Raw genomic sequence first — 22,207 nt, 5'->3', positions numbered from 1 at the left:
TGCTTGTATGAAAGATGTCGGCGTTCCTGGTCTTATCTGTTGTGATAACACGAGAAGTACAAAAACGCACAATTCAACGAGAAGCTGTACAACGGCCTACTGTTCATTCAACACAAACTTGACGTAAGGTACCATGGATTTCTGTCAGGTTTTTGCTACATGAAGTATAAATCTTAATGTATGACATCTGATTGTCAACAGACAAAGTACGCAAAACAACAGCAGCCTTCATTTCTACCATTTATCGCAGCCAGGATGTGCACACTACAGAAGTCGGAAGTACATGTCCTGCTGCCTCATGAACTGAAGTTCAAATGACGGAAGATTTACTGCAATTCCATCATCCACTGCACAGTGAAGCCAACCTGTGTACAGGGCCATGCCCTGTAAAATCAGCGCTCAGGGCGAGACTAGACGATGGCGCCCCCATACATATATTCCAAGCCATTTTTTCCAATCTTTTTCCTCTTTTCTCCCAAATTTTTCGCCCCCTTACTTCGGCGCCCGGGCCGTTGCCCCGCTCGCCCCCCCCTTCCACGGCACGGCCCTGCCTGTGTATTACAGTAGAGCGTCGATTATCCGAAGTAACTGGGGGACATGGGTGTTCGGAAAACTGGTTTGTTCGGATAATCGAACTTACATGTTTATTTGCCATGCGCGGAGCGGCACGCCTCAACTCTAAGTTGGCGCAGCTGTTGCTGTGAACAGCTTTGATACTGCCGCTACTTCTACAGCCAGTGCCAAACCGACAGAAGTGTGCTGATTGTTGAAACACAGCGACTGGCGGCTTGGCCGGTCAGCAGCGCCTTATGAAGGCCCCATTAGAAGCAATGTTCCGCCAGCTGTGGCTCAGTGCGGCGACTACTGTGGGAAACTTGGTTTGGGAGTGAGGGGGATGATGGACGGTAGGGTGGGAGAGTAACAGGTGCGAGCGAGTACACAGTTCGGTTAAGCGGTCGTTCGGTTGACCGACGTTCGGATAATCGACGCTCTACTGTACTTATGAAATGATCCTTGTATATTTAAATTTATCTTTGATGAAAATTAAATTCTGTCACGTATAGTTTTAATATTTGTAAATCGAATTTAACTCAAAGTAGCACTAAATTTAGTTATATTGCAAAATAATTTTGAGAAAGAAGGAAAAGTTTAACTAACGAATAGCGAATAGCTTGAAGAATAAATAAATAAATTCGAATCATTAAAATGCCAATTTGTTTCAATCAAAAGATAGAAATCAATGTGATAAAAAAGAAACATGCGTAAGTAGCCAACACTTTTAATTACACCTAAAATAAATTTAGTTTGTTTCCAAAGAGATGTCGCGCAAATCGGGTGGTGTTGTAATCCAGCTCTCGTAAAGGCTACATTGTGTGGTTGGAAATGACCCATACTGTATATGAAGATCATACACCCGCCAAATTTACCGAATTCAATTCTTTCTCGTGCTCAGAATTCATGCTAATAGTAGGTCCTGTCCTTTATACCCTCGGTGTTGTATAGCGCAAAACACACAAACAAAAGTCTTATGTCATTCATATCCTTCTTTTTACTTGTATTTCAGATCTTCACTAATAATACTTTTCTTCTTTCGCTAATAATACTTTTCTTCTTTTACTAATAATACTTTTCTTCTTTCACTAATAATACTTTTCTTCTTTCGCTAATAATACTTTTCTTCTTTCACTAATAATACTTTTCTTCTTTCGCTAATAATACTTTTCTTCTTTCGCTAATAATACTTTTCTTCTTTTACTAATAATACTTTTCTTCTTTTACTAATAATACTTTTCTTCTTTTGCTAATAATACTTTTCTTCTTTTACTAATAATACTTTTCTTCTTTCACTAATAATACTTTTCTTCTTTCGCTAATAATACTTTTCTTCTTTCGCTAATAATACTTTTCTTCTTTCACTAATAATACTTTTCTTCTTTCGCTAATAATACTTTTCTTCTTTCGCTAATAATACTTTTCTTCTTTTACTAATAATACTTTTCTTCTTTCGCTAATAATACTTTTCTTCTTTTGCTAATAATAATTTTCTTCTTTCGCTAATAATACTTTTCTTCTTTCGCTAATAATACTTTTCTTCTTTTACTAATAATACTTTTCTTCTTTCGCTAATAATACTTTTCTTCTTTCGCTAATAATACTTTTCTTCTTTTGCTAATAATACTTTTCTTCTTTCACTAATAATACTTTTCTTCTTTTACTAATAATACTTTTCTTCTTTTACTAATAATACTTTTCTTCTTTTACTAATAATACTTTTCTTCTTTCGCTAATAATACTTTTCTTCTTTTGCTAATAATACTTTTCTTCTTTCGCTAATAATACTTTTCTTCTTTTACTAATAATACTTTTCTTCTTTTACTAATAATACTTTTCTTCTTTCGCTAATAATACTTTTCTTCTTTCGCTAATAATACTTTTCTTCTTTTACTAATAATACTTTTCTTCTTTCACTAATAATACTTTTCTTCTTTCACTAATAATACTTTTCTTCTTTTACTAATAATACTTTTCTTCTTTCACTAATAATACTTTTCTTCTTTTACTAATAATACTTTTCTTCTTTCACTAATAATACTTTTCTTCTTTCGCTAATAATACTTTTCTTCTTTTACTAATAATACTTTTCTTCTTTCGCTAATAATACTTTTCTTCTTTTACTAATAATACTTTTCTTCTTTCGCTAATAATACTTTTCTTCTTTTGCTAATAATACTTTTCTTCTTTTACTAATAATACTTTTCTTCTTTTGCTAATAATACTTTTCTTCTTTTGCTAATAATACTTTTCTTCTTTTGCTAATAATACTTTTCTTCTTTTGCTAATAATACTTTTCTTCTTTTGCTAATAATACTTTTCTTCTTTCACTAATAATCTTTTCTTCTTTTACTAATAATACTTTTCTTCTTTTACTAATAATCTTTTCTTCTTTTACTAATAATACTTTTCTTCTTTTGCTAATAATACTTTTCTTCTTTCACTAATAATACTTTTCTTCTTTTACTAATAATACTTTTCTTCTTTCACTAATAATACTTTTCTTCTTTCACTAATAATACTTTTCTTCTTTCGCTAATAATACTTTTCTTCTTTTACTAATAATACTTTTCTTCTTTCACTAATAATACTTTTCTTCTTTCACTAATAATACTTTTCTTCTTTTACTAATAATACTTTTCTTCTTTCACCAATAATACTTTTCTTCTTTTACTAATAATACTTTTCTTCTTTCACTAATAATACTTTTCTTCTTTTACTAATAATACTTTTCTTCTTTCACTAATAATACTTTTCTTCTTTCGCTAATAATACTTTTCTTCTTTCACTAATAATACTTTTCTTCTTTTACTAATAATACTTTTCTTCTTTTACTAATAATACTTTTCTTCTTTCACTAATAATACTTTTCTTCTTTTACTAATAATACTTTTCTTCTTTCACTAATAATACTTTTCTTCTTTCGCTAATAATACTTTTCTTCTTTCACTAATAATACTTTTCTTCTTTCGCTAATAATACTTTTCTTCTTTCGCTAATAATACTTTTCTTCTTTCACTAATAATACTTTTCTTCTTTCACTAATAATACTTTTCTTCTTTCACTAATAATACTTTTCTTCTTTCACTAATAATACTTTTCTTCTTTCACTAATAATACTTTTCTTCTTTTACTAATAATACTTTTCTTCTTTTACTAATAATACTTTTCTTCTTTCACTAATAATACTTTTCTTCTTTCACTAATAATACTTTTCTTCTTTTACTAATAATACTTTTCTTCTTTCACTAATAATACTTTTCTTCTTTCACTAATAATACTTTTCTTCTTTCGCTAATAATACTTTTCTTCTTTCACTAATAATACTTTTCTTCTTTCACTAATAATACTTTTCTTCTTTCACTAATAATACTTTTCTTCTTTTACTAATAATACTTTTCTTCTTTCACTAATAATACTTTTCTTCTTTCGCTAATAATACTTTTCTTCTTTCACTAATAATACTTTTCTTCTTTCGCTAATAATACTTTTCTTCTTTCACTAATAATACTTTTCTTCTTTCACTAATAATACTTTTCTTCTTTCACTAATAATACTTTTCTTCTTTTACTAATAATACTTTTCTTCTTTCACTAATAATACTTTTCTTCTTTCGCTAATAATACTTTTCTTCTTTCGCTAATAATACTTTTCTTCTTTCGCTAATAATACTTTTCTTCTTTCGCTAATAATACTTTTCTTCTTTCACTAATAATACTTTTCTTCTTCTGCTAATAATACTTTTCTTCTTTCACTAATAATACTTTTCTTCTTTTACTAATAATACTTTTCTTCTTTTGCTAATAATACTTTTCTTCTTTTGCTAATAATACTTTTCTTCTTTCGCTAATAATACTTTTCTTCTTTTGCTAATAATACTTTTCTTCTTTTACTAATAATACTTTTCTTCTTTTACTAATAATACTTTTCTTCTTTTACTAATAATACTTTTCTTCTTTTACTAATAATACTTTTCTTCTTTTACTAATAATACTTTTCTTCTTTTACTAATAATACTTTTCTTCTTTTGCTAATAATACTTTTCTTCTTTTGCTAATAATACTTTTCTTCTTTTACTAATACAGTGGAGTCTCGTTAATTCGAACTTGGATAATTCGAAATATTGGATAATTCGAACAGAAGTCCATTCCCCTTGAAAACTGTATTGAAAACAATAGTAAAAATTCGTGGATAAATCGAACTTTTGAACCTATGTTTTGGATAATTCGAAGTAAATACAGTTGAAAATTTTTAATGTTGGACAGATGTAAACAGGGAAATCCAGTTTTAACGTGTTTTCAGTTATCCAGATGCAGCCATAGGGAAGAGTAATACAAAAGATAAGTAGAAAATCTATGTAATGATAAAGATGAAGGTGAGTTGGGAAAGAAGTAAAGATAGAGAACGTGTGCCAATCTCATCTTGTTTCAGAATTGGTTGAAAATTTAAGATGAATTATTGATCAAGTCAACCAAATGTTATTAAAATCGTATTCCACGCAATACATGAAATTCAAGATTTATTGACCGTACAAAAACAATCAAATTTAGGAAATGAGTTTTACGACTTCTTAAAAGTGAGAACAAAATATTCAAATTGTTACTGGTGTTTAATTGTTTGGGCCATTCAATGTATGTTGTAGTGTTGTACGTAAATATAGTTTCCATTGTACACGTAGTTTGAATTATGTAGAGTCAATGTCGTTTGTTAGTTTGCGGTATTCGATCACGAAAATAATAAGCTGCTTTAAAGGTAAAGTCTACACCATATGAATATGTTTTTCATGCACAGTACTTCAGTTTGTTTGTTGTTATATATGTGAAAATGAATGTTGTTGGATAATTCGAATTTTGGATAATTCGAAGTTTTTTCGTGTCCCCTTGGACTTCGAATTAAAAAGAGTCCACTGTAATACTTTTCTCTGGAAAGAGTTATTAGCTTACTCAATACTATTTAGTAGATTCTACATTTGTCACTTTCTACATTTTTGATGGTGACTGGAACGAAGCAGTCGGTGTCAAATATAGGAGAGGGAAGAAAATAGAACAGGTGACTAGTTTCCGATACCTAGCTAGTATTACTAGTGATCAGTGGCGTAACTGAGGGGCCCGCAGAGTTCGGGAGCCCACCGAGAAGAAAGTGTCAAAAGCTATAATCAACAAAAAAGTGAGCTGAATACGGAATATCCATTTTCCTGAATAATATTATGTACTTTGGAAAAGGAAAAATATGCTCTGGATGAAAATTTATCCATTCTTGTAATATGAGTTTAAAAATTCATCTTAACACTCGAGGACTAAGAAAAAAATAATTTTGCTGCCGACTGTACAATCTGCTGAAAATGTCTTTTTTTGCGCAAAAATTTAAGCAAAAGGAATACGTATCCCCATTACTACATTCAGTTCAGAACCTTTATAACTTACATTCTTGCGATTTCAAATTGGTATTACACAATGAAATAAAGTTGAAAATAACAATTCGGGAACTAGCATAGGCCTATCTCCTATTAATAGATAACTATACTTTGGCTTCTAGCGTTTCCGGTGTATGCACATCTTTTTTGTTAATTTCTGACTTTACCAATGAGTGTTTCTGCAGCGGAGCGATCTTTCTCAAAATTAAAACTGATAAAGAACTATTTACGGAGTTCCATATCACGAGAACGGTTGACCAGTCTCAGTATTTTAAGTGTTGAATGTGAGAGAACAAGAGCAATAAACGTAAGTAATATAATAGAAATATTTGCACAAAAAATGATAGAAGATTGCACAGCTTCAAATGAACCTTAGACATTCAGCAGTTTGTTGGCTTTTTTTTAATGAGCATTAATTTTAACTGTAATTTAATTATATTCCATGGTTACTATGTTAATTATTATTTATGAACCATTGTCTTCTACAGGGACATAATATAGTGGGAAGTTAATGGGCATGGGAAGGGGGCCCAAAAATAATCCTGCGGGGGGGGGGGCGACATTTTTGCCTTACGCTACTGCTAGTGATGATATGAAGTGTGAACGTGAAATAAAACCAAGAATAGGAATGGTGAAATAAGTGTTTAAGTGGTGAAGAAAAATCTGTTTTGTGTCATCTTGAATAAAGAGTTGAGGAAAAGGCTTATAATATTCTTCATGTGGAGTATTGTGCTGTATGTGTCAGAAACATGGACATTACTTAAAAATGATGAAAAACAAATGGAAACTTTCGAAATGTGGGTGTGGAGAAGAATGGAGAGAATTAGCTGGGTCGAGCGGAAAACGAATGAGAGGGTGTTAGAAATTGTGCGGGAAAAATTAACCATTTTAGGTATTATTGAGAATCGGAAGAGAAAGCGCTTGGGACATTGGCTTATAAAGATCTGTATCACGAGGAACGTGCTAGAGGGTAGGTATGGTGGCAGGAAAAACAGGGAGAGGGTGAAGGAGGCTAAATTGACGGACGATCCAAAACATACAAAAAAAAAAAAAAAAAAAACATTTGTGAGGACGAAGACGTTAGCGGAAGACTGTGGAGTATGAACACTTCACAATTGCGGCAAGTGGCCTGCCAATGATGGCATAATACCTACGATGATGATGATCGTTTTCTTTAAGTCATTCTCTAAAATTCAAAAATTCGGGAATAGCTTTAGCGCAAAAACTTTATTTGTTTAAGCAATATGCCTTTATCTTGGACATAGCGTTCGTGTAAATTTTGTTGCATAATTCGAAATCTTACTATTAATCGTCTAAACTTCTTGTGTTGCCCTTGTGGAGGTCGTATGTAGCGAGAGTAACAAAGGAATGCCGCCCTTGACCCTGACATTGTGCTGCTGTTGTCCTGAAGAACGTCATTGCTCTTTCGTCATGAAAGCTTTGGATACTTCATTTTCCGAAAGCTATGATTCCTTTGAAGGTCGAAGCATTGGTGAGCGATTATTTAGATTATGTGCGTGCGTGCTCCAACTGGGAAGAACATGTCTATGATGGCTGAGGTAAATTCCAGCGGTTCCAATGGACAAATATTTTATTACCTTGAACCGAAGCTCAAGAAATGAAGTATCTGATGTTACTTTTTCTTTCATACTATTACTGATAATAATAATCAGTTAATTCTTAATTCTTCTATTAATCTGGTTACTTTGTCATCAAAATAAACTCTCATTCTGTAAGAGTAAACTGGTAAATTGCGTCAAATATTCATGTTGATGGTTAGTTACCAAATTTATGTTGTACAGATACTCTTTAAAGGTTGTTTCAAATTAATTACTGAATTAATTGTTTCACAATATATTCGTATACTCTTTAATAAATCATCTTGGTTTATCATACTTGGGCGTGTCATAATTTCTATCTTTTATTTAAATAGGTGAAAAAAAAAACGAATTTTGTAGTACACTAAATCCTTTATTGTCACTTGTACTTTAGTACCAAAGCAACGGTATAAAACATTAGTCTATTCAAAATGGCCTCCGTTGGCCTTCACACACATCTTCAATCGTTGAGGCCACTCGTCAATGGCTGCACGCACCACATCTTGAAATATAGAAGCGGCTGCTTTTACTAAATCGACATTAAGTGACTCAAATTGCGATCAGATTTCTTGCAGGCCTTCTCCTCTAAGTAGTCCAAAGGCGGTAGTCCAACGGATTGAGATTCGGGCTTCCAGAAGGCCAATTCTCAGCGCCTATGAAGTGGGAACATTGGTGGCTAACCACTGCTGGTTCATCTTCGCCTTATGTGCCGGCGCAGAGTCTTTCTGAAATGTCCGTTCTGCGCCAGAAAACAGACTGTGATTCTATGGTTTCACTACAAGTATCTTCTCCAAAACATCGTTCTGGTAATTTCTGCCTTGGTCTTGAGTCCTGTTCGCAAAAGTGCAGCTGAGTGACACCGTTGTAAGACATGCCTTACCAAACCATCACGGTCACGGAAGTTGGGTGGTGGCTTCTTTGGATCCTAGGAATTTCTTCGGAAGCTTACCGAGAACTGTGGGCATAAATTGTCATTTTGCCTGTTGAATTTTTCTTGTACGGTGAATATTTTTTCATCGGTGAACAGGATTCGTCTGAATTTCCCGTTTGCGTACCGCTGGAATAACCTATTGGCTTTTGTGGCTCGTATCTTTTTAAAAGCTGGTATTAACAGTTGAGTTGTCCTGTGGTTGTAAGCCCAAAGTTTAAAGTCTGTTTGATTATGCGGGACGTAGTTCTCTTCGGTATATTCATCTCCCGTGCCATGATTTTCTGTTTTCCAAGTGAACTTCGACAAATTCGCGCAGCTATGGCTTTCACAGCTGCTGGCGTCCTTGAAATGCGCGGGCAGCCAATTTTTGCTCTATCATCGATCGGGGAGTTGTCGTTGAACCGTTTGATGCACTGATACACAAATTTTTGCGAAATTTGCAAAGGTTTTAGAAGGTTGAAAATCTCAACTGGCGACTTGTTGCACTTATGCATACTGTTGCATGCAACGATGGCTTTCACAGTGGTGCTGTTTTCTTTGATGCTCCACTCTATGTTAACTGGACGAGTGAACGACACAAACTGGGGAACTGGTTTCACCACAGGTTCGTCAAGATGTGTAAGCGAAGCTGGTCGCGAAGGTTAGTTGAATTGGCCGTGTGGTGCAAGTGAACTTAGGGACAGAACTTATGGCTCAACGGAGTATATAATACGTCTCTAGTCGATTTGTTTTAGAGAGTCTTAGGTAGATTTCACAGACGTTAATTATCAGTAATAAAACAAATATATTACATGTCGACTTTCTCTAGGGGGTAACGTCCAACGATTAGCCTTCGGGGAATGACAGATGGTGTGAGGAATGACAAGGAGATTCATGATTAAATGCACGGGCGTCTCTGGCGGGGCACGAGGGGGACAGATTCGGCTAGTATATATATATAGTCATATTTGTTTATACATTGAAAAGTATGAACAAAAGTGCTGCCATCTGCCGGCATTTTATTTAATGTTTAGCCTTTTTCCGTATTCAGTTTACTAAACTTTTTGAGTTCAAAAGGTTTGAACGTTAGGTAATAAGTAAGGTTTTCTCATTACTCCTTTCCCTCTGTATACATATGAACACTTTTTTATGTATATAAAAAGGCTTTATGCTTTGTAAGAAGTAAAAAACAGCTTACCTCTCCATACAGCCTTCCCTTTCTATTCATTGCGAGGTAGAGATTTGTTTCCACTGATCGTATTCTGACTTCAGACACCGCCACTGAACTAAATTCCATTACAGCTGTAATAAAACCAGAAAATATATTAGCCGTTTATGAACGATTGACTCCCATTGAGTTCCAGAAGTCGAAGTTTCAGCTTGTCTCTTGTAATTCCTCTCGCACAACTGTCAACAAAATACACTCTTATCTCCAAGCATATATTTTTTATAAAATAATTTCAAAAATATACACATATATTGCATTGAATCTATATATAGAGTCCGTCCAAAACATGTATGCCCAATTTAATGCTATTTGAAATTATGAAGTTGAATCGAAGATGGTGATTTTAAGATGACCGTCGGAAACGCAGTCGTAGTCTGCAACCTTTTTTATCTTACCTACAACACGTGTAGGGACATTTAATTTTATTCGACTGTCCTAAGTCTTCTGGCCTATTCTGTACAATCGGGGACTTAAAAAACGGGTATCTTCTTGTTTGATTCGATGCGTACTAAGAACAAGAAAAACTATAAAGGAAAACAATTCTATTTGTTTGAAGTACATACTAGGAAATAATGGATATTAATGTTTCAATACTACACATCAGTTTCCAGAAAAAATAGCAGAATAATATTTAGAGGTGTTTCACGTTTTTTGCCCTCGACTGTACATCATAGGTCAATTGACTTATGCCTCTCGACAGTCTATTTTAATACCAAGTCACTTATATATATGAAATTCATATTTCTTCAATCATTACGCTGCAAGATAGACGTAATTCGTAAAATCAGTAAGTTTCCAGTTTACATCTTTGCCTCAGACAGGTGAATGGGCCACACGGGTTTAATCCGTTGTCCATGGCGCCTACCTTTTTGGTGCTGGAATATATCTCTGTTATGTCTTTCGAATAGACTATGTTTGATTCAAGAGTCGTGTCTCACACATTCATAACCGTACCTTGTTAGCTACGCGAGCGTTAATCTTATAGAATCCAAAAGATCCGTGAAATTTTATAGAAAAATAACGGTATATATATATATTTTAAAAAAATTAAATTGAAAAGTAGCAAAGTAGGGGAAACCGGGGCTGGTTGGCAGCAGGGGCTGGTTGACGAACTGCATATAACTTTTTCATTAATTAACATAATAAGCTGTTACTGCTGTCATAAAAGAGCGACCTATGGATGCAGCTGCCACCTTCATATGGAATTTGTAACTTGCGGATTATGGCGTCTATTAGATAAAGAGTGTTTTTGCCAGTCTGAAGTATTTTTTCAGTTCTCCGTTACAACATCACAGAATCGTCACTACTTGGAGTACAGAGGTAAGTAATATAGCATTAGTTAGATCTGAACTTTGTTTTGATGGATATTCAAACAATAAAACGTGAATGCCAAACAATTGCTGAGCAATTACGACTTGGTTGCACAACATGGGCTTGGGGTTAGTTGGCGTATAGCATTTGGGGTTGGTTTGCAAGTGCTTGTGAGATTTTATTTCATGTTACTTTTATTGTTTGGTTTATTGTTGTGTTGTTTACAGTTCTATCAATCTTTTACTTCAATGTTATAGAATAGCATGAACATATTGGATTACTGTCAAAATTAGAAATCGAGATAAGACTGTATGCCGGACTCTGAATTTTCTGAATAGGCCTAATTCTCAGGATCAAGAATATTTTGAATGTGCTCTTTTGTTACAAAAATAGAGGCCTAGCTATTGCTTTTTCTTTCTTTGTGGAAAGTAGGAAATAAACTGCATTTCTCGATAGTTCAGCTAAAACATATCTTAGTTTCTCTTAGCTAGTTTGTGAACAGTGATAAATAAACTACGTTTCTTGATAGTTCAGTTATTTTAATTACATTTTGAAATAATATGAAGAATTAACCTACACCAAATCATATTAAAACTGATGTGGTTTGATAATCTTGTATTTTTCAATGTCATGACAACCAAGCTAGAATGAAAGAAAGAAGTTTTCATATTTCATATTGCTGATTCTTTTAAATGTTGTGAATAAAAGTCATTTCAAACTTCAAATAGCCTACTTCATTGCAATATATATAATAGAATTTAGAAACAACTTTTATTTCTAATAGATCCAATTTTTGTTTGTGTTTTGCTACATTTAAAAAGTATGTCAACTAGCCCCACAATATCAACCAACCAGCTACTTACTAGGGGTCGGTTGGCATACTCCATTTTAAAAGAAAGAAAACTGTAAGCAACAAAAAAAAAATACAAAAATTTAATTTATTACAGGAAACATTGGTCTGTCCGTACACATCCATTACATTGCAATACAGTGCACCATCTGCTCATAAAAAAAATAAAGAATGAAAAGTTCGCCAACCAGCCCCGGTCTCCCCTATGCACAAAATTTAGAATGGATCAGTGAAAACAGTGCGTTTCTAGAGTTTTTGGTTTCCGATATCTCCAATGGAATAAATACACATCTTTTTGCCTTACACTTTATCCCTTTTAGGATTTCCACTTTTTGAGGTAAATTTTAGGCTTTCAGTCAAACAGCTATTGCTTCCTTACTATTTATCGTAGGATCATGGTTCATATCTCGTTCTTTTCAGAATAGAGCATACTTTCCAACGGTATCACTCGTTTGTTCGTATTTTACATCAAAAGCGGGAAAATCAGGGAAAACTGGGAGTCTTTTTGATAAAACTTCAAAATTTTTGCACCCCTCTGGCCGGGGGTTGGGTTACGGTAGGAATCTGAAAATCTCTTGAAAAATACATAGTTACGTACACAATGCGCGCGCAAACTTTCAATCTGATATCTTGAAAACAAATGGCAGAATTTGTTTCTGAAAATATGAAGCTGGCCCATTTATATCTATATCTATATCTATATCTATATCTATATCTATCTATCTATCTATATATCTATCTATCTATCTATCTATCTATATATATATATATATATATATATATATATATATATATATATATATATATATATATATATATATTCTAAAATTTTACAGCGTCATTACTATTTGGCCTAGAGTCAACGATTCAAATCGCCATTTTCTTCAGTCTAACGTGTCCTTTCAACTGTATCACTAACATGTCCGTATCATACACCTGAACAGAGAAATTCGGGGGAAACCGGAATTTTTTCCTGAAAAAATAACTTCCTCGGAATATTTGTGCCCCTCGGGCGCGGGTTCACGTAAAGATCTCAAAAAATTGAGAAATACTCAAAGGTTCACACAATCTGTTTGCAAAATCTCAATCTGAAAGCTAAGGGCGTGAATATTTTTTTAAATTTGCCTTAAGAAGAGAAACAATGTCACGCCCGTCCGCCCCACTTGGAGCCGCCAAGTTGATCACCGGTTCCAAAACGCACATGGTAGTGTTTTTCGGTCCATGCTTGACTTGACAGAAAGAAAAAAAAGCCTTAAATGCCTGTTATAGGACTTAAATAAGTGGTCAAAGACAAAAGTACGCTATGATAACGAAAGTTATCATAAATCCTCAAAGGCCTATATATTGAAATCTGCTTGGGTCTCTTGCCTTGCATTTTCTTCAAACTATATATATACCTAGGTATATGGTACATGAAAAGAGAGAAATAAGACTGATTGGTTACGTAACATTTTGATTACAATGGCGCATCATTTCGAAATAAGAAATCCACGGCTGTTAATCATTGAGTTGCTTGTTTTTGATGTTAACATCTTGAAAAGATGGCAGAGAACAGAGAAACAGCCAATTAAGTGAAAAGGAAACATCTTTGTTCACATTCTTCCTCTAATTACTTGACTTTCCGGTACAACGGAATCGTCTGCCACTGATTCTTTAGTTCACTCTTATTGTTAAGAAGGAAAAAGAAATCTTGTTGCGTCTTCAAATCGTTTGTGGAAGAAATACAGGATTGGAAATTGTCAACGATTCTATTAACCATCCTTTAAACAAAGTAGTGGAAAGAGTCTTGCAATGGTAAGGAAGAACAAGTAGAAGTGTCACGTTTATACCACGTGAAGCAGGCACGTAGCCAAGGGGGAGGGGGTCCTGACCCCTCCTTCGAGACTAGAAATGAATAAAAATTAAGGAAGGATGAAACAAAATGAAATGAGAAAAAGAAGGATCAGCGTTTAAAATAAAAAACTACAGGAAGCTTTTGATTACTCTTTCTTTTGAGGAGATTTGTATTACTTGCAATACATGGTAGTGAGGTGAGCGAGATAACCTGGAAGAGTCAGGGAATTTGAAATTTCTAGAAAAGTTACAGAATTCTCAGAATTTCTGCTACTAGTCAGGGAGATTTCAAGCTTTCGAAAGCATAGTGACGTTGTGTAACAGCGTGAAGATTTTTTATCATAATTTTTCGTCATTGCATCCTTGCAATATCAAACATGTTATTTCAAAAACAATTTTCTACTGCTCCTTTAACCTGTCATTTGAAACAGACAGTAGTTCATGGAATAATAAAAACCAAAAATTATATGGAAAAGGAGTTCTATTAGCATTTGATTCAACAGAGAAAGGAAGGCAGATATTGTACAATATTTTACAAGACATTATTGAGTATGTACTTTTTATAATAGTTGAGGACATAATGAAAGGAGAATTGTTATATTTGAATAAAGAGAGAAAGGACGTAAATAGTGTAAAATCTTTTTCAATACGTTTTTGTTATTTTACTCGAGATTTCTTCATAGTTTATTAAAATACTTACCAATATATCCTCGTTTTATTGTCCTAACTAACCAATATTTGTTAATAGTAAAGCAGTTTAGATTGATCGAGCTTTTGGGCATTCAGAATTTCATGTCTCCCCCCTCCCCCCGTTACGAAATCCTGGCTAAACGAACCAATATATGTTACAGTAAAATAGTTTAGAATGATCTAGCCTCTGGTGTGATGACCACAATATTTCATGTCACGGACCCCCCCTCCCACTTCACGAAATCCTGCCTGCGTGCCTGCGTGAAGGAGTTTGGTTTGTACGATGTTATATTTTCTCGATTAGTATTGAAATCGGATGTGGTAACAGTTTTCTATGACTTCTGATTTTGGTAAAAATATTAGAGTGTGGAGATGGAATTAGTCTTGGAATATATTACATGATTGCAAGAAACCACGTCCCCCTATCTATCAGCATTGTTACTCTATACAAGGGCGCCGATCCTGGGGGCCCGGGGGCCCGGGTCCCCCCAAAGCTCATGTGGGGCCCCATGTATTTTTATGAATATGTATTTTTTTATTGTTATATGGTGTATGTATTTTTTTTATGAATGGGCTCTCCAAAGTTACAGAGAAATCGGCGCCGTCGACTCTATAGGAGGGTTTCTCAACCAGGGGGGCGCGAAGATAAGCGGAAGAGATAAATAGAATTAGAATCTAATACCGGAAAATATTTTTAAATATTAGTTTGAATTTTGTTCAGATAGGCATAAAAATACAAATGCAACAAACCCTGCATATTGAAATGCAATTAAAATTTTAAGGTAATGAGATACGTCCGCAAGGTGTGATTTCATTGGTGCAGAAAACCCGGTTTAATCTTCTGGCGCACATTATCAAGTCATTTAAAATACTCAATAACTTATTATAAGAAAAAAAAAATGAAAAAATGAAATCTTTGAGTTTTACGTCCCACGCTTATGCCGGTTAGGCTAAAGGAGACGGTGATTATGAGAAATGAATGAAAATGGTGAAATGAAGAAAGTGGGAGGAAACGGGAGAAGCCCGAGAAAACCCACGTACACGGTGCTTGTCCACCACAAGGTTCACTTGGCGGAAGCAGTGTTTGAATCCGCAACCCCATGCACCAGAGGTGAACGCTCTACCACTGAGCCACCGCGGTCCCCATTTTTTAAAAACCAACTCCAAGTTTTTGTCCAAGTTTTTTTAAAACCAAAATTAGAAATTACTTTATTCCTTTATCATATGACTCAAAATTAAGGGGGTTATGAAGTTTTAAAATTTTCAAACGGTCTCCACTTTGAAACAGCATGACGGATAGGATTCGATATTTGAAATATGAATGAACTGACCAAATTTGGTTTTAATCCATTCGCTTTTAGCAGGGGTGCCCACAAAGGGGGGCTATGACGCAAACTGCGTCATTGAAATATTTGGGAGGGTTGAAATATATATAAATACATATAAGGGGGTGTAAAAATTAATCGAAAAGATTTTTTTTTCATGGAAGAACACCTATGGATAGACAATTGGGGGGGGGGGCGTCATGGACTTAAGGGGAGGCACTACTGCTTTTAGGGAACTTACTGTATCCACTATATACAAGAAATGGATTCTACTATTATAGAAATAGATGGATATCGTGAGATCTCCGCAATAGGTGTATTAAAACATCCGACACAAGCTTAGTGCAAACCACCAACTATGAGGGGGGTCACTAGCACGAGAATGTGACAAAATGGGAGCCGTAATAGGAAGTAGGTTAAGAACCACTATTCTATAGTGACCAATGTTGAAACCGGAAGTGGTTGATTTCTACTACTTCCTATTATGACCTCTATCAACAAACTGGATTCCTAACGTTTGACCTGACCCCCCGGATACGGGCCTGCTAAGGACCCCACGGAGCAGAGGTACATGCTGTACCACTGAGCCAGTGTGCCCTCCTTCCGCAAAACAGTTAAGATCCAACTTGGGCGAACTAGTGTTGCAAATAAAACGCGAGAAATTTATCACTTAGTTTCAAATTCGAAAATGTACTGCTCGTCTCGCTCTCGAAGGAGAGACAAGACATTTCTCGTCCCATGAGCATCACTATTTTGGACAGACGGACACACGGATAAATAGGGTAGATATACACCCTGTTTCAAAAAGAATATACGTATTATGAAGAATTATTTTGTCCAAACTATCGATCGCTGCGCCTCGGCTCGGCTATTGGAGAAACGAATACATAGTCTAGTTTATATTAATAGCCGCTAGATGTCAGTTGTCTTCTGTTTTGCTTGGTAACCGTCATATGTTTAAAATGGCTACTCCGCAGCAGAAATCATTTTGTGTTCTCGAGTTTGCGAAGTACAATTCCGTGATTAGAGTGCAAAGACGTTTCAGGTTGAGGTACCAAATTGATCCTCCGAATGGGTGGAACATTCGCAGATGGTATCGACAGTTTGTAGATACAGGATGTGTATGTAAAGGAAAGAGTCCTGGCCACTCTCGTGTTCCTGAAGAAAACGTTGCACGAATTCAAACTGCTTTCCAACGTAGTCCTTCAAAATCAACTCGTCGTGCCAGTCAGGAGTTACAAGTGCCGACAAGAACAATTTGGCGTGTTTTGAGATGTCGGTTGGTTATGAAGCTGTACAAGTTACACCTGTTACAAGCTCTGCGTCCTGATGACAAACGCAAACGTGTGTCATTTTGTAACGAGATTCTGGATGCTATTGACAATGATAACACTTTTGCACAACGCATCGTGTTCAGTGATGAAGCAGCTTTCCGTGTTAGTGGTCAGGTAAACCAAAAAAAAAAATTTTGAATTTGGAGCCTACAGAACCCACATGCAGTCATTGAACATGTACGAGATTCGCCCAAAGTCAATGTGTTTTGTGCGATATCCCGATCATCTGTTTATGGCCCATTCTTCTTTAATGGAAACACGGTTAACAGTCAGCAGTATCTCGCTATGTTACAAAACTGGTTGTTTCCGAGGCTGCACGAAGACAACTTCATTTTTCAACAAGATGGCGCACCCCCTCACTGGAGTCCCCAAGTGCGTGAATATCTGAATTAAACTTTACCGAACCGTTGGATTGGTCGTCAAGGAGCTGGCGACTTAGCATGTCTCAGTTGGCCTCCACGGTCACTAGATTTGAACCCTGTGACTTCTTTCTGTGGGGTTTCGTTAAAGACAATGTTTATATACCACCACTGCCACAGAACCTGATAGAGTTGAAGAATCGGGTCCGTACTGCCATAACATCAGTGACGCAGGACATGCTTGCCCGAGTATGGGAGGAGGAATTTGAGTATCGATGTGATATTGTTCGTGTCGCTGATGGATGACATATTTAACATCTGTAACTTGAACTTTAAACTGTAATTTGAACTAGAGAGTTTACTCGTGCCTAGGTATTACAGGCCCAGGCGTGCAACAAGAAATTTTTGTTGAGAGGGGTGCAATAATACAAGACACTTTGTTTATGTAGTATCGAACGGATGTTAAATATTGACAACTATATTCTGTCGCAAAATGATAAAATTAGATTGTTTTTATCAGAAAAGAAATACAATAGATGATAAGCGAAGTGAAATCTTAAGTCTATACAAATATTTCCCTGCTAAACAAATACCATATAGTTTTATAAACAAACTGTACAAATGTATACCGAGTTACGAAGTTTTGGTAAGGTCTGGATGCGGTGGAAACCCCGTGAATGCGCCCTTGCACGAGCTTCTCAGCCATATCACTTAATTTATAAAGGTAAACATTTAAACGTAAGGTCTTTATGAGATTCTCAAGGGAGGGATTCGAAGTGTTCCATAGTCCCAGAATAAAGGTAGTTTACTTAGGTCGAAAATCGAAATTTACCATTGTGTGGAAAACAATCCTCCTAAAGATTTTGTCTATATTTCATAAACTAACCTTCCGTTAAGAACCTTATCTTATGGCATAAATTATTTCTCAACTTACCTCCTCAACTGAATCAATTAAATTCAGATTACATATGCAACACTTACGAAACGAACCTAATCTAAGCTTCCCGAAAAAAGTAGCTGTTTTTTTATGAATTCCAACTGCGGTTCCTACTATCCTCGCGCTTACATATTTCGTTTATCAACCTTTGCTAGTATCCTACTTCACAACATTTAGAACATTTAGTTACTTTAGGCTGCGTAGTGTTAGAAATTATTACAGATATCTATCTATCTATCTATCTATCTATCTATCTATCTATCTATCTATCTATCTATCTATATATATATATATATATATATATATATATATATATATATATATATATATATATATATATATATATATATATAGGGTGCAAAATTTCGAAGTCAGACGCATTTGCCAATCCAAAAATGATGGTCGCCAATATCTCTCACGTACAAATTATGAGACCCCCTTCCCCCCAGTCCTTGCTTTGACAAACAAAGAGATTACATCACGGTATAAAATTTCAAAACCAGACAATTAGATTAAGGATAATCAGTTTTGAGTTGGACAATTCATACCATGTAAAGCACTCCTACTGAAAACTGGTCGCCAACTCTAATTTTCTAGTCGCCAATGGCGACCTGGCGACTATAAATTTTGCGCCTTGTATATATATATATATATATATATATATATATATATATATATGTGTGTGTGTGTGTGTATAAAGACAGTGCCGTGACAGAAAATCAGCTCCCGCTGGGAGGTATACGACGGCGCTCCCGTACATATGAGTGAGGTCGACAGACCACCCGCGAAGCGCAGGAAAATTTTCAAAAATAAACCCTACTTTTTCTAGATTTTGAGCACTTTTTATAACTTTTTTCCTTCTATTTTATATATATATCTTTTCTTCTTTCCTCCGGAATTTTGCTCCCTCTTACTCCAGCACCCGGGGCTGTCGCCCCGCTGTCCAAACCCCGCGCCACGGTACTGTATAAAGAAACACTATAAGTTAGAAATGGATATATAAATTAAAAATTGTAGGTCTATACAAGTTCTTATTTCTAGGTTAGAGAGGGGTGTTAGTTATCACAATGTAACATGTACAAAACAAGCTGTATGTAATTTTTATGGAGTTTGGTTCACCAAAATCTCCCTTATACACTCTTCATTCCTTTTAATCTGGAGGGGCGCGGTGGCTCACTGGTAGAGCGTTCACCTCCGGTGCTTGGGGTCCCTGGTTCGATCCCAGCTCGCGCCGTGTGGACTTTGTGGTGGACAAACACCGTGCTCGTGGGTTTTCTCGGGGTTCTCCCGTTTTCTCCCACTTTCTTCATTCCACCATTTCACTCATCTCTCATCATCACCGTCTCCTGTAGCCTCACCGGCATAACCGTGGGACGTAAAACTTAAAGATTTCATTTCATTTTTCCTTTTAATGTGCTTTCGCTTAAGACAAAATTACTTTTTGTTTTATGAAACACCAAATTAATAGTGATTTTATAGTGGCGGTCGTAAAGTAAATCTGCACAATTTATTTTATATTTTTCTTGCAAATTATTTCCCACCCTGCGTCTAAGAATGATGTTCATAAATTGTGCACAGGTGAAGGCCGTTGAGGACATAACAATAATTACTCAGTACAGATATACACAGGCTAGCACAAGTGTTGTTAAGAATCACGTTAGCGTGGTATCAGGACGTCAATTTTGCTACAAAAGTCTCAGAGAATTCAAGGCTAACACGAGAACATAATCCCACAATAACAATAGAGGATGATTTTGATGATAGGATAGAAACGTTTAAACATTGGTGCAGCGAATGTGAATCATAAAACCGTTTGAAATACCTTGAACAATGTTGGCAATCGGAGGGGAAAAAGTTAGAAATTGCATGAAATACTTTCCGCTGAAACTAGGAATAACTTCGGTTCGTTCTTTTAATGCCATTGCAAATGCGTGCATACTTTTCGTTATTGCAACTGAGGTATTTACGCGCATTGTGCTGAGATATTTTAAGCACAGTTACATCTACTGGTAATGATTCATCTAAAAGGAAACGAAGGTAAGATCTATTCTTTTGTGAACATTTGGAAATTCCAACTGCAGGTATTTACTGATACAATGAATCATAACAAACAACAAGCAACAAGAAAATTGAAAGGAGATAAGTCGCGAGAAACTCGTGATACTACTGTTATAAAATAAAATCTAAGTTTAGGGTCCCACAAAGAGGTGAATGTCGAAGGTAAAAACTGAAGGGGCCAGCCAGAACCCAGATTAAGGTATATCATGAGTATCCTATAAATTTTCAAAAATATGTAAATAATAGTTTAAATTATTTTTGTCAGTCAAAAAACTGGGCAGCCTAAGTCCCCCGGCCCCTGTCTAGATCCGCCACTGATTCCACAGATATGCCATTTAGACTCTTTTAGGCTAAAAGAGACGAATGATTAATGAAAGCAAATTATTATGAAGTTAAATTGTTGGTGCTCTCATGCCGGGAATCGAATCCAAGACCAGGTAAACCGAACGCGCACGCGCTAGTTACTAAACCAGCGGTGTGGGCTGTACCCTGTTATCGTTCATTGATAACGAATTAAGTATTATCTCTCTCTCTCTCTCTCTCTCTCTCTCTATATATATATATATATATATATATATATATATATATATATATATATATATATATATATATATATATATATATATATTAGGGATGGCCAATTCCGGAATTCGGAAAAATTACGGATTTCGGAAAATTCCGGAATTCGAAAAAATTACGGAATTCGGAAAAATTACGGATTTCGGAAAAATTCCGGAATTCGGAAAAAATCCGGAATTTGGAAAAATTCCGGATTTCGGAAAAATTCCGGAATTCAGAAAAATTCCGGAATTCATAAAAATTCCGGAATTCGTAAAAATTCCGGAATTCATAAAAAATCCGGAATTTGGAAAAATTCCGGAATTCGGAAAAATTATTTTTTCTTTTTGTAATCCTACGAATTTTGTTCAAATGCAAACGAACAAATTTCCTTTTTGTAATCCTAAGAATGTATGATGCAAGTTAAGCTGAAACTTACATCCTAAAGTATACACTACTCAATCTTCCCATGGTTAATGAGATGTAGTCCAAAAGTACGATGTACTCCTAATATTTAATTTTTGTTTTACTGTGATATTGTCCAGAGGTAAGACATATATCACACTGAGATAAACAACTTGACATAATGAAGATGTTATCATACGTAGTTTTCTAGAAAATCGTGAGAAACGATTTTTTATAAAATTAAAATATGCGTCGCTTGTTGCCAGTGTGATGCAATTGATAACTTTTATGCTGGAATAGTATTATTATTATTATTATTATTATTATTATTATTATTATTATTATTATTATTATTATTATTATTATTATTATTATTATTATTATTATTATTATTAATCGTTTATGTACTGTAAAAGAAAAATAAAAACCGTTAAGTAGTAGATTTTATCTGTTGTTTTTTGATATCTTCTAACAGTAATAACAACTGCTTGTAAATACGCAATGATTATCAAGGACAATGGCATATTAATGTAAGGACTACTCTGCAGACTAGCAATAAACAATAAAAGATAAACAATAGTTGCAAAAAAAAAAAAAAAAAAAAAAAGTAACTAACTTGGGCATGTCAGAATGTTCGTGAGAATATAGGGACGCATTGAGACTAGCAAAGAGCGTTGTGTTATTATTACTCAAAGGGCCGTACGATGGAGGCATTAACGCTAATGTTAATGGCACTAATGAGCACTTACTTGCTCTAACGGTTAACCTCATTTTTGAGATGATTCTTAGAAGTGGGCGTGTTGGCATGCAGTTAGAAGACTTATATCCATTATTTAAAAAGCACAC

At 34.9% G+C, this 22,207-nt stretch overlaps 2 protein-coding genes across 3 annotated transcripts in view; one reads left to right on the top strand and one right to left on the bottom strand.

Moving 5' to 3' along the window:
• Positions 1 to 22,207, top strand: part of LOC145681304 (short coiled-coil protein homolog) — a 337,128-nt gene that overhangs the window by 127,037 nt on the left and 187,884 nt on the right. The window lies entirely within an intron of this gene.
• Positions 1 to 22,207, bottom strand: part of LOC145681301 (fibroblast growth factor 1-like) — a 68,872-nt gene that overhangs the window by 8,615 nt on the left and 38,050 nt on the right. Inside the window, exon 3 of the mRNA XM_081752953.1 lies at positions 9,672 to 9,775. Coding sequence (XP_081609079.1) covers positions 9,672 to 9,775 — 104 coding nt within the window. The remainder of the gene's footprint in view (positions 1 to 9,671; positions 9,776 to 22,207) is intronic.

This window comes from Thermobia domestica, chromosome 3 (assembly GCF_964235325.1).
Source record: "Thermobia domestica chromosome 3, izTheDome1.hap1.1, whole genome shotgun sequence".
Classification (NCBI taxonomy): Eukaryota; Metazoa; Arthropoda; class Insecta; order Zygentoma; family Lepismatidae; genus Thermobia; species Thermobia domestica.
This window is presented reverse-complemented; position numbering and strand designations above follow the sequence as displayed.